Below are 14,706 nucleotides of genomic sequence, written 5' to 3' on the forward strand. Positions count from 1 at the left end.
CCCTATACCAAATCCTGCAAGTTACAACACGTCTCCTTATGACAAGCAATAATCAGTAAGTTTAATTATTTTGATTCGAGTATTTTAATTAATAGGTACTTTTTGTCACCTAATACTGCTACAAGTCAGGTAAGTCAATGCAATATTTATATGTAAATAATATTACATGTGTAAAAGAGTAAAAGACACAAGTTGGATGAAACATTCAAAAAGATTTCATAATAAATATGAACATGGTAGACTGGTAACAAAACAATCAATTGAGATGCCTGCTATTCAATCAAAAATTAATAAATGATAAATTTTACAATTTTACTGCTGAAAACATAACTTAAAAAATAAATGTTGAATTAATTATTTATAATGTATTTTCCTTACCTAAAACTAGATTCTTTATTATTTCCTACCAAATTATTGTTATTTTTAATTAGAGTACTGGTTTAGACATTAAATTCCTGTATTTTATAATATTATCATTTGATTGCCAGTATCCACACTGTAAAATTATATTTTTAAAATATTGAGGAAATAATGTCAATACAAATTGAAATATTTGATTTAAACTGTCATAATATTTAAAAATATTGTCAACAAATTTTAGAAATATTTTTTGGCAGATCAAAAGTCATCACAATATTGTAGTTGTATATTATCACTATATTGTCACTATATATTTTTACAATACTGTAATTCCATATTTTTGCAATGTTTGATCATGCAATTTATTCAAAATACTTAGTATCAAATATATCGCAATAGTTATTTAACTATGATGATAATATTAATAGATAACTTATATTACTACTAAATATATATTAACCAATAATAAAATATTATAAACTGGTTATGTAATATGAATTTTATTTGTTTTTAACATTATATTGTTTATAATTTATGAATTTGGTCTTGAACATTTTAAATTTACCATCTATTGAGATATAATTATAAAAATTAAAAATCTATACTTTAAGTGAATTTAATCAAAATTTTTAATATATTCTGATAAATATACAATTTTGAATACAATTATTGAAAATAAATTACCTCATATTATAATGAAATAATAAAAACATAATTGCAGTATATATAAATAATGTTTTAACAAAATCTTATATGCTAATAACAAATATGTGTTCAAGTAAATACATACTACAGTTTAAAATAAAAAAATGTCTCACATAATAACAATAAATAATTAACTATACTGCAAGTGAATATATGTTTAAACAAAAACTTAAATATTATGTTCTAGTATATGTTCATTATATAGGATGGAAAATTGATATACAAATACAATTGATATACATTTGATACGTAACAGTGTGAAAATGTTGTGACTATATTTGGAGAATAAATGTTTTCAAAATAACTGTACAATATTTTTAGATAAATATTTGTAGTATAACCTGATTAAAATATTGTGAAAATATATATTTTTTCAAATAGCTGTGTGGATAGGTAACTGTACAATTTTAGAAAACCCTGGATGGCATTATTTTAACTTAAATTATTAGATAATATACAGAACTCTAAATTTAATAAAAATTGAATTTTATGTTGCATACACTGCAGGATATACATATTATTTTGAGAAGTTTTTTTATTTTTTAAGGTGGTTTCACACGAAGCGAATGTTCGCGGAGCGAACGCGATTTTAAATCGCCGCGAACATTCGCTCAAAATTAAACATCTATATTTAAGTTACGGTGTTCAGACAGAAATAATCGCCTGGATACAAGTTGCGAACAATCGCGAAAAATCTGTCTTGTTTAATTTTAGGCGAATATTCGCCGCGAGCGGCTAAAATTAAACATATTGTTTTGACTGGATTGATATACACTGCGCGATATCCGACGCGAATGTTCGCCGTTCGATATTTCGAATTTCGATCATTCGAACATTGATCACCAAAGTAACAATATTGTTTATATTGTATACCCGGTTTTTTTTAGTAATTATCATATTAACTTTGATAAAAATTAATTCATAATTTATTATGAATATGAGTTACGACGTAGAAGAACTTATTATGGAAGTATCTGTGGAAGAATCTATATGGAATATCAGTAAGTTATAAATATTATTTAAATTTTTTGATAGAAAAATAAATCTAGTTAATACCTTTGAGTGGTCGAGATTGACAATTCCCAGTAGTATATTATATCATATAACTTATTTGGACCTTGTATTGAATTTTCAAGTTTTTTGAACCATGAATACAACTTTATCGACATATATAGAAAATAACAACTAAAAAAATGGGAGATTTCAAATATCTATAAATAACTTAAGCAATTTTGAAATAGGTTGAAAATTTGATCTAGAATTCATTGATAAAATATTTGGTGTAAATTTAAAGTTTGTACAGTTATTCGTTTTTGAATGACAGCAGAATAAGAATATCGGTACAAGGGAAATTGAGTGAATATTCAATGTTGTAATTCAAATGCTCATAAAAATTTAATTTGACTTTCCGGTGGACAATTTTTTATTTGAAAATAGTAGACAAACTCATGAAAAATCATGTATTGATATTTTAAAAATATAAATCTTTATGAATTTCTAACTCGAAAAATATTGCAAATTTTCGTTATTTTTACGTATGTTGTCAAAATTCGAATTTGAAATACTTTTTAAAAACAAATTGTGACTGTATGTAATTTTATGAAAATTATGGACTTTTTGCATTGAACAATTCATGTATTTTTAATATTTTTTAACTACTATCGTAGCAATTTATAAAGAGCATTGTATTACATTTTGAAGCTTTTTTACCAAACGAATACAATTTTATTGTCATTTAAAATAAAATCTAAAAAGATTGAAAATTTCAATTTTTAATTTTATATAGGTAAGAAACTATTCTATTATTTATATTGTTTTTATAGAAGCCAAAGAATATCATGATAAGGTCGCAAAGCACGTAAGTTGGGTGAAAGTTGCAAAAACTGTTTTGAAGAATTATGAAACTCTTGAAGAGACAGAGAAGCAGAAACAAAGTAATTAATGCTATTATACTTATGAATTACACACTTTAAGAATAATAAACCACAAATTATATCTATGATACCTACCTATTATTTACCTACAATAATTGTACTCCAGAAAAAGTGGAAAAATTTAAAAGATACCTATCGGAGGAAATGTATCACAAAATCAGGGCAAGCTGCTAATAAAATTAAAAAGTATATTTATTCCGATATTTTGGAATTTCTGAAACCAACAATGGATAATAGAAGGTTAGTTCCTAATTATTTTCATTAACTACCTAGTAAAGTAGTAACTACTAATTTATATTTAAATAATCCATGTAACTTATATTATAAATATGTACATAAATAGTTATACAGGGTGATTTATGAAGCGTAAAACACTCATTATTTCAAAAAGTGTAAATGTTTTTGAAAATATAATTTTACATAGCTTCAAGTCATTTACAAAACAACGTTTTTATTCAAAAATTATATTTTTAACATTTTTTATCCCAATAATTTTTAAGTTTCTTACTTTTTTGAATGACAACATTTAGTTTTTTGTATTATTTTACTAGTGTATCAAATGACGTTATTGACATACGAAAGTACTTAAAAAATTCTTCAGGATATTGCCGAAGTGTCAAAAATGTAACTTGAAATTGTCCTTCTTCAATTCTTTTCATATTCAATGGGTGTACCCAATGCACTCTCTTTCTATTATTTTTTTTCTTTTGTAATTGATTTCTTTTATATAATGCATAAATTATACTAACGCTTTCAATAGTGTTAAATTTATCCATTTTAATAAAAAACAATTAATGACAACTAATATAATAATATATTTTGTAAAAATACGTACAGAACGACTGCAAATGAACACTGAACACAACTAAACACAACCACGATGTCTGAACAACTAATTGATGTAAAATAAACGATCAATTGTTTGATTCAAAAATTGGCGGGAAATGATGTTCGTAGTTCATTCACATCGAGCGATTAATCGTCTAGTGTGAATCCGAAATTAATGAACGAATAAAAACCGCTGCGATTTAAAATCGCGTTCGCTCCGCGAACATTCGCTTCGTGTGAAACCACCTTTAATCGATGATGTTTCATCTGTCTGTACCTATAACCACGATTAAAGATATCTTTATATCTTTAACTTTAATCGTGCCTATAACTGACAACTGTCGCTGAAATATTGTCCAGTATGCGGAAATTAATTGATGATCATAGTTTATAATTATTAGCATAACTGATAATAATGATTTATCATTACAGAAGAACGAGATACCTAACCATGGTTTTAAAAAAATTAATGAATATAATTTACAAAATACACTCTATGAAATTAAAACCGCATAAATAATTGACGATATTATTGATCACAATATGTATTTACCACTACGTAACGTTTACCTAACTGTTCAAAATGTTATAGAAGTCTAAATGCGGAATGCCTTTATAGATACCCACAAACAGTCTTAACTCTTAAGTCGGTCCAAAAAATTGGCGTGAATATACGAGTAATACACTCGGCACCCCCAACTCACGTTAAGAACGAGACTACGCTTAGTCTCTACAGCTATTTTCAAACAACTCCACGACATTAATCCGATCAAGAATTTTGCACTATAATCTTAAAAAAAAATACTCAAATTGTCTTTACATCTGCAGGGAACTACGTCGTTATTAGCATCCTAAAAGCAGCTATTATATACGTCTCTGGAAATCAGCAAAAACTAGATACCACTGCCACGGAAATCCCAAAAATAATTTAAAAACATAACGCCACTATTATAGTTGGCCGGGTAAAGTTAAATTCCAAAAAATCAATTTTCGAGCAAAAACATTAAAATAATAATAATATGATGCTCTGCAGTTTAACTTGAGAAACGTAGTCGGCGGCTGACAGTTATAATATTATACAGATAAATATATTATATTGCTGCAGAGTAGAACAGTGTACAATAGAATATCTAAAATTATAGTTACATACTACACTTGAAAAAACGTTTAAAACGCGTTGATCGCCACGGGGGTTTTCACTTTGTAGTTTGTTACTCAAATTCTAAATCTCAAAAAATTGCTAAAAGTTTATTGCGAGATCTTATATTGAATCTCACTTATACAAATTTTCTATCAATGAGATCTCGTGTTAGGTCTCAATAATTGGTATTTTCTCATCGGATTCTAATTCTATTGTGTTGCCATTTTCAGTTGGTGTTTGTATCTTGAAAATACCATATTTAGTTATTTTTTTTTATATCAATATTTTGAAATTATTGATAAAGGAACATTTGATACTGTTGTTATTGGTAACTATAAACGTATAAATTTTTTACTTTATTTATCTGATTACCAAAATTGAATGTTTAATGTGTTTTTGCCGTAAAGTTAACGGATTTATTAAGTTTTTTTTATGTAGTTTGTGACAAATAAACAAAATTAATGACGAGAATATAACTGAAATGTTAGAATCTTCATTTGACTACAATTTAGACCAGTAGTCCTCAACCGGGGTGACATGTCACCTAAGGGTGACATGGACCTAGCTTAGGGGTGACGCAGAATTTTAACAAGAAAAGAAAAAAAATTTAAAAAATTAATTTTTCCAAAAACAGTCATATAATTTCTTATAATAAATATATTATACACCTATACCACCAGTCATGTGCATAACATACCTCAAAGTTCGTATCTAGTTCTAAATTTTAGACGATAGTGACAATGACCCAAATTGGGATCATAATGTTTAAAACATGTCTACAAGTAAGTTATTTCACCTGCAGTTTAATGTACTTTGATCTCACTTACATATGATTTTTAAATGTTCTGAATGAGTAGTACTTCTAGTAAACAAAATATCAATGATGATGTCAGAGTCAGACATGTTAACATGTCTATACGTAACATATTTTGCTTGAAATTGTCTATTTACTATTTATAATTAATAATAAAATACACTTTTGAAATTGAATTATCTGGAGTAGATGCAATTGCTTACAGTGATGAAAATGATGATCCAAATTTTGGTAAATAATAAACAAGAATTTTTTTTTTTATATATTGGTACAGCATCAACATCGTGGTTACTAGCTTACAATTTATTAGGTTACATATTATAGGGATTTTTTACATGATTTAAACAAGAATTTGCATTAGTGGTTTTTGAACATTATTTTATTATTTAAAAGAAAAAGTGGCATAAATTCACTTTAGCTACCCAGCACATTTTTTGAATTTTTTTTTTCGAAATATACACATTTCAGCGAGTTAAGAACGATGGTACAAAAAAAACTGCGCGGACGCCATTATTTTGGAAGTTATAGCCATCCAAAGTTTGCGATTTTACGTTAACACGCATGCGCGCAACACTGCTTTATAATGAGCCGTGGAGCGTAGCGTATACACGCGTAATCACTGCAACTTTTAATTGACATAACTTTTGAGCGAGTGACCACGCTAACGGCCATCGAGTCTGGCGACGGGAGGTCCCTTGAGTTTGGCGACCGGAGCCGATAGGCGAAGGGAGCCCACCATACTTATGTTACCTACTTTAACTAACAAGGCTAAAATTACTTGTTAGGTCATCCGTCTGCCCGCAGGGCAGGTATGCTCTCCTGAGTAAACCTATGAAAAAACCCGTGGTGGTGAGGACAAAGTTTGGTGAGATCTCATGGCGGTCAACGTGCAGTTAAAACGAAAACGGTCACTCAGTGCTCGGTTTTAGCGACGGTAAATATTATACTCTTAGTAAAATTACAAAAATTAAGTCTATCCGAATAAAATTTCATCTCTATGCGTACCTGTTTCAGCTTTTCGATCGGTCGCGTCCACCTGAACCACCGCGTCCACTTGAACGGCCGCGAATTATTTATAGTTTATACGCTACATAATCACTGATAATCGAAGACAACTCGATGACTTCTTCAAGGACGACTTTCTTTGAAATTTCTTCTATACCGTTGTGATGTTTGTCGTACAGCTGATATAAGTTTTCGCCCGTTTTGTCCGTCGCCGTGTCAGAGGATGAATCTCCCGACACTTCCAGTATTTCATTATCTGACGAAGTCATTGATGAATAATCGACATTCCAATCAGATTCTTCCGAACATATACTGTTTCGTTCTCTTTGTATTTTATTGTCGGTGGAATTGATTGGTCACCGCAGGATTTCACCATTTTTTTCCATTTTATGCAGCTTTCAATTACTGCTACTCAGTCGTTATAAAAATATATATATATTCAAATCAAAAAAGATAGGTATATCGTATATCAATTGCGCCGAACCATTTTAGCAACCAATGACACAAACCGACTTAGTTAATTATATAATTTTAGTTTATGTAAATATATAGTATAGTATTAATATTAATAAAGTTAAAATTTATCTAATTTATTTAATATGTCAGGTACCTATATAGTATATATTATGTTAAAAGTATAAGAATTATTACCATTATAGTCTAACCATTTGTACTTTGAATGTATTTATTATAATATTTATTTCGTAGTTACCAATGGTATTTATACTTTATGATTAGAACTTAAATATTTTGATATTTTTTATTTTTTATTATGAAAATATTGGATGTCGAGACGAAATCAAAATATATCATTTAGATTTCATAACATTATATTTTTATTTAAAATCGTATTTTCATTGAGACGAATTATTTAAGAGTTTTGGGGGTTATTTCCTTGAATTGGGTTCGGTAGGTATATTTAAAAACACCGGCATACCCTGTGCAAAAGTCAGCACACGCCTATGATTGGAATAAGAATAAGCCCGGATAACAGTTTGATTTATTCAAATCGTCAAGATCACATACCTAGCACATACCGAATATCATAGACATAACATAAAGAGAATAATATAATTTCTATGCGAAATAGCAAGTTGTTTAATAATATTATTACTTATTAGATAATAGATATATTATAAATTATAATTTATAATTAATTACAGAAAGATTTTAGTTTATGATAGTGTTATCAATGGTTATCAGTTATTATCAATTATATATTTAAAATGTCGTGACAAATATGATAGGCGATAGGTAATAGGTATGTCGGTATGTGATAGACGATAGACATCGACATGAGAGTATGAGACATCGTAGCATTGTAGCAATTCAAAAAAGTAAAAACTATTTATTAATAACTCATGCATTACAGTTTTAAATAATATATTTGTGAAATATTATTAGGAAGACGTGAAATCCAGCGATTTTTGCTAATACGTTGTAGTGTTATACGTCATGATCACGGACAATGACTGACAAATATTTTAGGTCATTATTTGGATATATTTTGGTATCAAGCGTTTATTGTCATGCGGCAACGAATGCTAATATGTCAAGAAACGACGGCGGAGAGTTAAAAAACGATTCTTTGTTGGAAAACGACCCAGAACTGAACTATGTTCCTTCTGGGCCGCTGGTCATGTGCTCTTTCTTGTAAGTAATTTTTCATATAATCATTGATATGTATTAAACCCTACAATATGTCAAATAAATAAAAAATAAAATTTACAACAATTTTTAATAATAATATTTAGGCCAATGGAGTTCATTGAATGTGAAGACCTAGTTGACTTAAAAGGAAACAAGACAAGAGATGATACCATTACGGGGGGATGTTCCAAGGTACAATATTGTAGACTTATTGACTTAATCTATCTATTCTGTATTGTGATTTTACATTTTAGTACGGAGGTAGTTACAGATATGAAGACGTAGAAAAAACAACAGTTCAATGCATGGTTTTACCTGGTATAGAATGTCATGGTAACAGAAAATTCAACAAGAAAGGATTTCCATGTGTGAAGTATAAATGAATATTATATTTGTATTTGATTTACTACTAAGAGGACACATAAGGTGTGTCACTGTCTTTCAAACATATTGCACATCAAATGTGCATTTATTAGAATTGATCATATGTTAATATTAATATTATAGTGAATTGACCTTTCTATTATCAAAGTTAAAAGACATAAACTGTACTTAGCTGTTGGGTTTTTTCATTATTTTTAAACAACATATTATGAGTAATAGTATTTCAAATATCACAAGTTAGTAATATTCTTATCTAGCTTAAAAATTTAAATACTAAAAAGAGAAAGACCAACGCTTAAGTACAGTTAATATTCACTTTAGGGTTAGAACAGAGTTCAATGGTAAAAAACCTGAGTGTAAAATTTAATATGCTGTACGTTTATTTGACGGAGGCACCACATTATGCGGTTCTTTTTAATAAAATATATTGTATAAGGCCTTACACCATTATCATTATTATTGTTATTACAGATATGGTGGCTATTATTTCCTAACAACTCTGTTATATTCAATTTTACTGGGATTCCTTGGTATGGACAGATTTTGTCTGGGACAAACTGGAACAGCTGTTGGAAAACTGTTGACACTTGGAGGTGGTGGAGTCTGGTGGATATTGGATGTCATATTGTTAGTCACAAATCAACTTTTGCCAGAAGATGGCAGTAATTGGAATATTTATGTTTAATTTAAAAAAACGTTTATTTTTTTAACTTCATAAAATAAAAGAACTACTAATTGTACAAAAGCTTCAACAATATTTATTGACTTCAAAAACTTTCATAGTCTGAAGTTTATCTTGATCAGCTTTCATCCATTCATCTCTTTTATGCCTGAACAGGCCTAAATTTAATTTGGATGCAATTATAGAACCAAATTGTGTGCTAATAAGTTCAGATTCATGTTTTAAAAACTCTGTCATTATCATAGTACGTTGTTTTGTGTCTGCTACTTTCCATATGCAATCAAAAGCACGAGAACCACTTTTAGATTTTGCTAGTGTTGTATAATAGTCCTAATTAAAAATAATGTTAAAAAAAATACTTAGTATTTATAACAAATATTTAATTACTTTTAATTTCCATATCATTTTTTCACGACTTCTTTCTCCAATAAATGCACTTTCAAAATATGCATTTCCAATATAACTGCCTTTCACATCACAAAGTAAGTAAACAAGACGTTCAGTATCTAAATTGTTCAAGTTATTTACCATCTGCAAAATAAATAATTAAGTTATTTTCAATCACACAACCCCTGGAATATCTTACTTTGATTGGTTTATTAAACTTCAATATATTTTGTACTATCATGGATCCATGAATATGAATTGATGGTTCTTTAGACGAGTTATCAAAATTGTCAGCAACTTTTAACCCAAGAAGTAATAAAACAGTAACTCCATCTTCAGTTTCTTCTTTACATTTTAATGATTCACATAATGTCTATTAAAAATTAAGTATGGTATAAATATAATTGGACTAGTGAAGTTTGATTTATTTACTTATTATATATACTTTAAAGAATAAAGCTTGTTTACACTTCAAACGTAAACAAGCATTAGACAATTCTAATAACACTCCAGTATAACCAAGATTGATAATTTGAGGTATATTTTCCTTTAATTGATCAAAAATTGTTTCAAACTAAAAATATAAATCATTTATTTTAAATTTTGATCATTTGATACAAGTGAAGAAGCTAAAACAATTATGTTATAGTTCTTTTGTGGAAAGTTAAGGTGTACAAAGAGAGAGTAGTAGATAATCAATCCATTAAATTCTTTCATCAACTATATTATTTATTACTTTAGTAGTATCTGCAGTTGTTGATAATATCTTTTGTATGGTGAAGTTCCCATTGTGATGAATAGTTAAATCAGCAAGCTTATCATTGAAATATTTATCATATAATAATTGATTCAATTTTTCTGGCGATTCAGAAATTATAACATCAAGGAGTCTGAAATGGAAATTTGTAATTTAATTTGTCCAATTAGTAACTAACAAAATGTTTGAAAATAAATTTATCAGTACCTAGAAAATGAATTGTTTTCAAGAATCTGAGAAACATCAAAAGAGTTACTTTCATTTATTGGAAAACATCCACTCATTATTTTTTCAACTAAGGCTTTAAATCTTTTTTTAGATACAGGTGCAATTGATTTAAGTAATACTTGTAAGAGTCCGGAAGTGATATCATTTGTAGGCATTTCTGGAAAATCATTTAATGAGAACCATACTTGTTTAGTTTTAAGTTGTAGTTATATTTTACCAGAGAACTGCTGAATATTTATGATACAGTCAGCATATTTTTTTAGCAAATCTTTATGATCTTTATTTGTGTCTATATTTTCGCCTTTTTGCTGTGAATTCTTTGAACACAAATATGGTTGACCACACAAACAAGCAATGCAACTTCGCACTATATGATTAGCATATGTATCCCATATGAATTCCTCCAAATTATTCATTATAAATTTGCAAAGTTTGATTATAAAATTGAAATAATTTTCTCTGGTAGTTTCTGATATGTCTTTGGTAACCTTTAAAAAATAACAGTACAAATATATAAAAATTATATACTAAATGTATTGCTATATAACTATAAAAATACCTTATATGCTCTATAAATTGCAACATGTAATAGTTGCTGTAGTACATGGCTAGCAAACTGATCACAACATATAGGACGCAAATCGCTTTCAAAGTGTTTTATCAAATTTAATACAGTCTGATCACTAGCCGCAGGTAGTAGGTCATCTACTACACGAGACACTACCTGATTACTACAATAATTCACTTCATTGCCATGCAATTGTTTGAATACATTATCCACAAAAATACCTAAAAATATGTTTGTGACATTAAATTTGATATTTTAACTGTACTTATAGTGTTAAATATTTTCTTGAAGTAACTATTGTATAGTAGCAAGAAGCTAACAACAATTACTTTTATCGTCATCGCTTTCAAACGTTTCTTTTGATACTTTTAGAATATTAAGGAAATATTGAAAGTCTTCATCTTGAATCTGGAAACCGTGTCCGAATTTTCCACGTTTGGAGAATTTCATGGCTCGTTGGTAAGTCGAAATCCGTTTTTTTTTACGCTTAAAAGATCCTCCAGATGATTGTGAATCCATAATTGATAGAATGTAAAACTAATATCACCGTTAAAAATAATGTATAATTTCAATCATTAAAAAAAAAAAAATAAAACATAAGCAATCGGCAAACACGAGATGTAGGGTGCAAATTGCAAATCAAGTCGGTTGTTACGTTGTTATAAATTTAATTTATAATACCTAGTTTTATTTGTTATTCACAATTCACACTTCATGACTTCACGTATCACGTGTAGTTTTATCAAATACTTAAATTAACAATTCGTTATGGGCAGTCAGTGATAAGAATCGTTGATAATATCATGGAACAATATAAGGTAGGTTTACACGAGACGTGAGCCACGAGCGTATTTCACGATCGTGTAGTTGTGGCTCACGAGCGTGGTTTCACGACTGAAATATCTAATAACATGGTTTGATGTTGCACGATCCAGTCGTGACAGGTTCGTGGACGATAATACCACGATCGTGAAGTACGAATTGTCTGTTTACACAAACCGTGGGCCGTGGCTCACGCTTCTATATAAAGACTACGATCGTGGCTCACGTCTCGTGTAAACCTACCTTTATAGTTCCGAAGAAACTAATGGTTACTTAATATAATATCTATTGTTGTAATTTGTGAATATAATTACCGTTACTAACTTCATGCCAATAAAATATTATATTAAAAATTTTTTTATTTAAACTCACTAGACTCAGTATAATAATTATTAATTAATATTACACTCCTAATCTTCTTAAGAAGCAAAACACAAGACCCCAAATTAAATTAAACACATAATTAGCAAACTAAAACCAGGGAAATCACCTGGATATGAATTAATTACAAACAAAATATTAAAAGACTTTATTACTTCCCACATTTATTTACATGTTAAGGCTCTCGCTTCCCTCAAATCTGGAAATGTTCTACAGTATTACCATTGATTATAAATACAATTATAATCAATGGTAATACTATAATTACTTGTACATAAACCTGATAAACCCAAATCCTTACCGTCATCCTGTAGACCTATAAATCTACTTCCAGTTTTACCAAAATTTTTGAGAAAATTATCCTTAAAACAATTAGACCACTCATACATTCAAACAATATAGGTATATATATATATATAAACATAAGCGTGCGTAGGTATTCTTGGCAGGGGAGGCAATACTTTAGCTAAGGAGGTCCAGACTCCAATCCCCCACCCGATTTTCACCAATTGGTAGATATAATATAATATTTTGGTGTAGAGGAAAATCTCGCAGGGGAGGCAACCGCCGTCCCCGCCTCCCCCGTGCGCACGCTTATGTATATAAAGTTTTTAATGCATATTTGGACATTTTTTGGTTTAAGGGGCATATTTTTGATTATAAAAGCATATTTTAAGCTTTTAGTGCATATTTTGATGGTTTATCAAAAATCAAGCTCTTTGGTGAACATTTTTCATGAACTAAGGTCAACAATTTTTAAAAACTCGTAAAGACGATAAATGATAAATAATTATTTAAAATTAGATTTTTTTGAATTTTTAAATACATTTAAAGACCAAATTCTCAAATTCTTGTGTTTTCTTACTATACTTAAGTACTGTCCCGTGGAGTAACAAAGTCTATTTTTTGAATAAGACCCCTCTTTAACTGTATATTTATCGTTGAATAATTTTTCTGAAAATGTTACGATTAAGAATCAAAATTCGTTCTTAAGAGTAGTTTTTGAATATATTTAACTTCGTAATTTGTATTTTATGGCTATGATGATTTGAACATTTTAGACATTAATATAATGAATCCATCTACAACAATAATTTGTAAAAATGGCCTAAGTATAATAAACACTACCTAGTTCAAATATTACATCTAATTTATATTTTTGTAAAACAATTTTCAAGGACTTGAATTTTTCAAAATACATTTATATTGAAATTTCTTTAAATGCCATGATAGATTGATAGCCAAAAAAAAAACCACATCATTGTAAATAAAAATACATTCATTGCTTCACGTAGAATTTAGTTCATGGAAATTTAATGCAAGATTACTCCAGTGTTTCTTATTGCAGTTAATATAATAAAAATTCATTGAAAATTTTTTTTATTCGCATCAGTAGTATGTTTTGGTATGTTCTGTACCCCCCGTAAATCCCATAAATTCCATTTCCCCGCCCGGTCTATAGCTCTATGCTATCATGACTATGCTATACCGTGCCCTCTCCCCTCCCATCCATGTCTATCACTTACCTGGCTGGCCCTCCCCCCATCTATACCTATCACATACCCCCCTCACACCCATTAATTTCACGAACGTCACCAGCCTTACCTCCCCTCCCATCTTCATCCATCACCAGCTCACCCTTACCATACATGTCTATACCACACATACCAAATAAATAGGTATATTTCAATATTTGTATAAAGATCAAATCTTCCATGTTATTCTGTAAATTGATTATACCGTAGTGTGTTCACCAATTTAGGGAAAACTGAATTTCTCGGCCGGGTTGGAATAAATCAATTTTTTTTTACAAGCTAGTAGTATATTATAAATACACACTTTTAGAAAAATTTTAAATTTTTAACCCTCTCGGTACGCGTATGCGCAATGCAACTTATTATTTTTAAATAGTAACCGGTATTTTTGATACCAAATTCGAATAGACTGAATTTTTTTAAGTTATTTTTACAAATCAATTAACCATGGCTCTAAAACCAAAATTGACTGAATGAGAGCCATTCAAATTTTAATAAATAATTCATTTTTACAATCTATTATAG

At 28.9% G+C, this 14,706-nt stretch overlaps 2 protein-coding genes and 1 long non-coding RNA gene across 6 annotated transcripts; 2 read left to right on the forward strand and 1 right to left on the reverse strand.

The window, feature by feature from the left end:
- Positions 1-1,359: 1,359 nt before the first annotated feature.
- Positions 1,360-7,881, forward strand: LOC149056059 (uncharacterized). Of its 3 annotated transcripts, XR_016191512.1 has the most exons (5): positions 1,363-2,066; positions 2,889-2,999; positions 3,106-3,239; positions 3,551-6,716; positions 6,797-7,881. It is a non-coding gene; the product is annotated as an uncharacterized LOC149056059 (long non-coding RNA). The 3 variants fall into 3 exon arrangements; XR_016191513.1 differs by having other exon boundaries at positions 1,362-2,066; positions 3,106-6,716; XR_016191514.1 differs by lacking the exons at positions 3,106-3,239; positions 3,551-6,716; positions 6,797-7,881 and having other exon boundaries at positions 1,360-2,066; positions 2,889-3,067.
- A 108-nt stretch (positions 7,882-7,989) lies between these two features.
- Positions 7,990-10,782, forward strand: amrt (TM2 domain-containing protein 2 amaretto). Of its 2 annotated transcripts, XM_089226448.1 has the most exons (5): positions 7,990-8,124; positions 8,192-8,440; positions 8,542-8,629; positions 8,692-8,810; positions 9,293-10,782. In XM_089226448.1, exons 2-5 carry the CDS (start codon positions 8,256-8,258, stop codon positions 9,504-9,506), a joined length of 606 nt encoding a protein of 201 aa, XP_089082574.1. In that variant the 5' UTR covers positions 7,990-8,124; positions 8,192-8,255; the 3' UTR covers positions 9,507-10,782. The 2 variants fall into 2 exon arrangements, with proteins under 2 accessions (XP_089082574.1, XP_015373687.2); XM_015518201.2 differs by having other exon boundaries at positions 8,100-8,440.
- On the reverse strand, positions 9,496-12,434 carry LOC107168682 (nucleolar protein 9). The gene is made up of 10 exons (XM_015518171.2): positions 12,125-12,434; positions 11,773-11,980; positions 11,435-11,664; positions 11,093-11,363; positions 10,855-11,032; positions 10,627-10,780; positions 10,336-10,464; positions 10,090-10,263; positions 9,891-10,034; positions 9,496-9,833 (listed from the first exon to the last, which is right to left on the reverse strand). The coding sequence occupies exons 2-10, from the start codon at positions 11,960-11,962 to the stop codon at positions 9,570-9,572; spliced, it is 1,734 nt and encodes a 577-aa protein (XP_015373657.2). The 5' UTR covers positions 11,963-11,980; positions 12,125-12,434; the 3' UTR covers positions 9,496-9,569.
- Between the last annotated feature and the right edge of the window lie 2,272 nt (positions 12,435-14,706).

This window comes from Diuraphis noxia, unplaced genomic scaffold, assembly GCF_037042655.1.
Source record: "Diuraphis noxia isolate RWA-SAM2 unplaced genomic scaffold, SU_Dnox_SAM2 contig0004, whole genome shotgun sequence".
NCBI lineage: Eukaryota > Metazoa > Arthropoda > Insecta > Hemiptera > Aphididae > Diuraphis > Diuraphis noxia.

What these genes read in the sequence shown, in the direction of transcription:
- amrt (XM_089226448.1), top strand. Translation starts at nt 8,256, where the DNA reads ATGACTGACAAATATTTTAGGTCATTATTTGGATATATTTTGGTATCA. An exon ending in CTGGTCATGTGCTCTTTCTT is followed by an intron (nt 8,441 to 8,541) that starts GTAAGTAATTTT and finishes AATAATATTTAG; the next exon opens with GCCAATGGAGTTCATTGAAT. An exon ending in TTACGGGGGGATGTTCCAAG is followed by an intron (nt 8,630 to 8,691) that starts GTACAATATTGT and finishes TTTACATTTTAG; the next exon opens with TACGGAGGTAGTTACAGATA.
- LOC107168682 (XM_015518171.2), bottom strand. Translation starts at nt 11,962, where the DNA reads ATGGATTCACAATCATCTGGAGGATCTTTTAAGCGTAAAAAAAAACGG. An exon ending in AAATATTCAGCAGTTCTCTG is followed by an intron (nt 11,033 to 11,092) that starts GTAAAATATAAC and finishes ATGATTTTCCAG; the next exon opens with AAATGCCTACAAATGATATC. An exon ending in AACAAGCTTTATTCTTTAAA is followed by an intron (nt 10,264 to 10,335) that starts GTATATATAATA and finishes AATTTTTAATAG; the next exon opens with ACATTATGTGAATCATTAAA.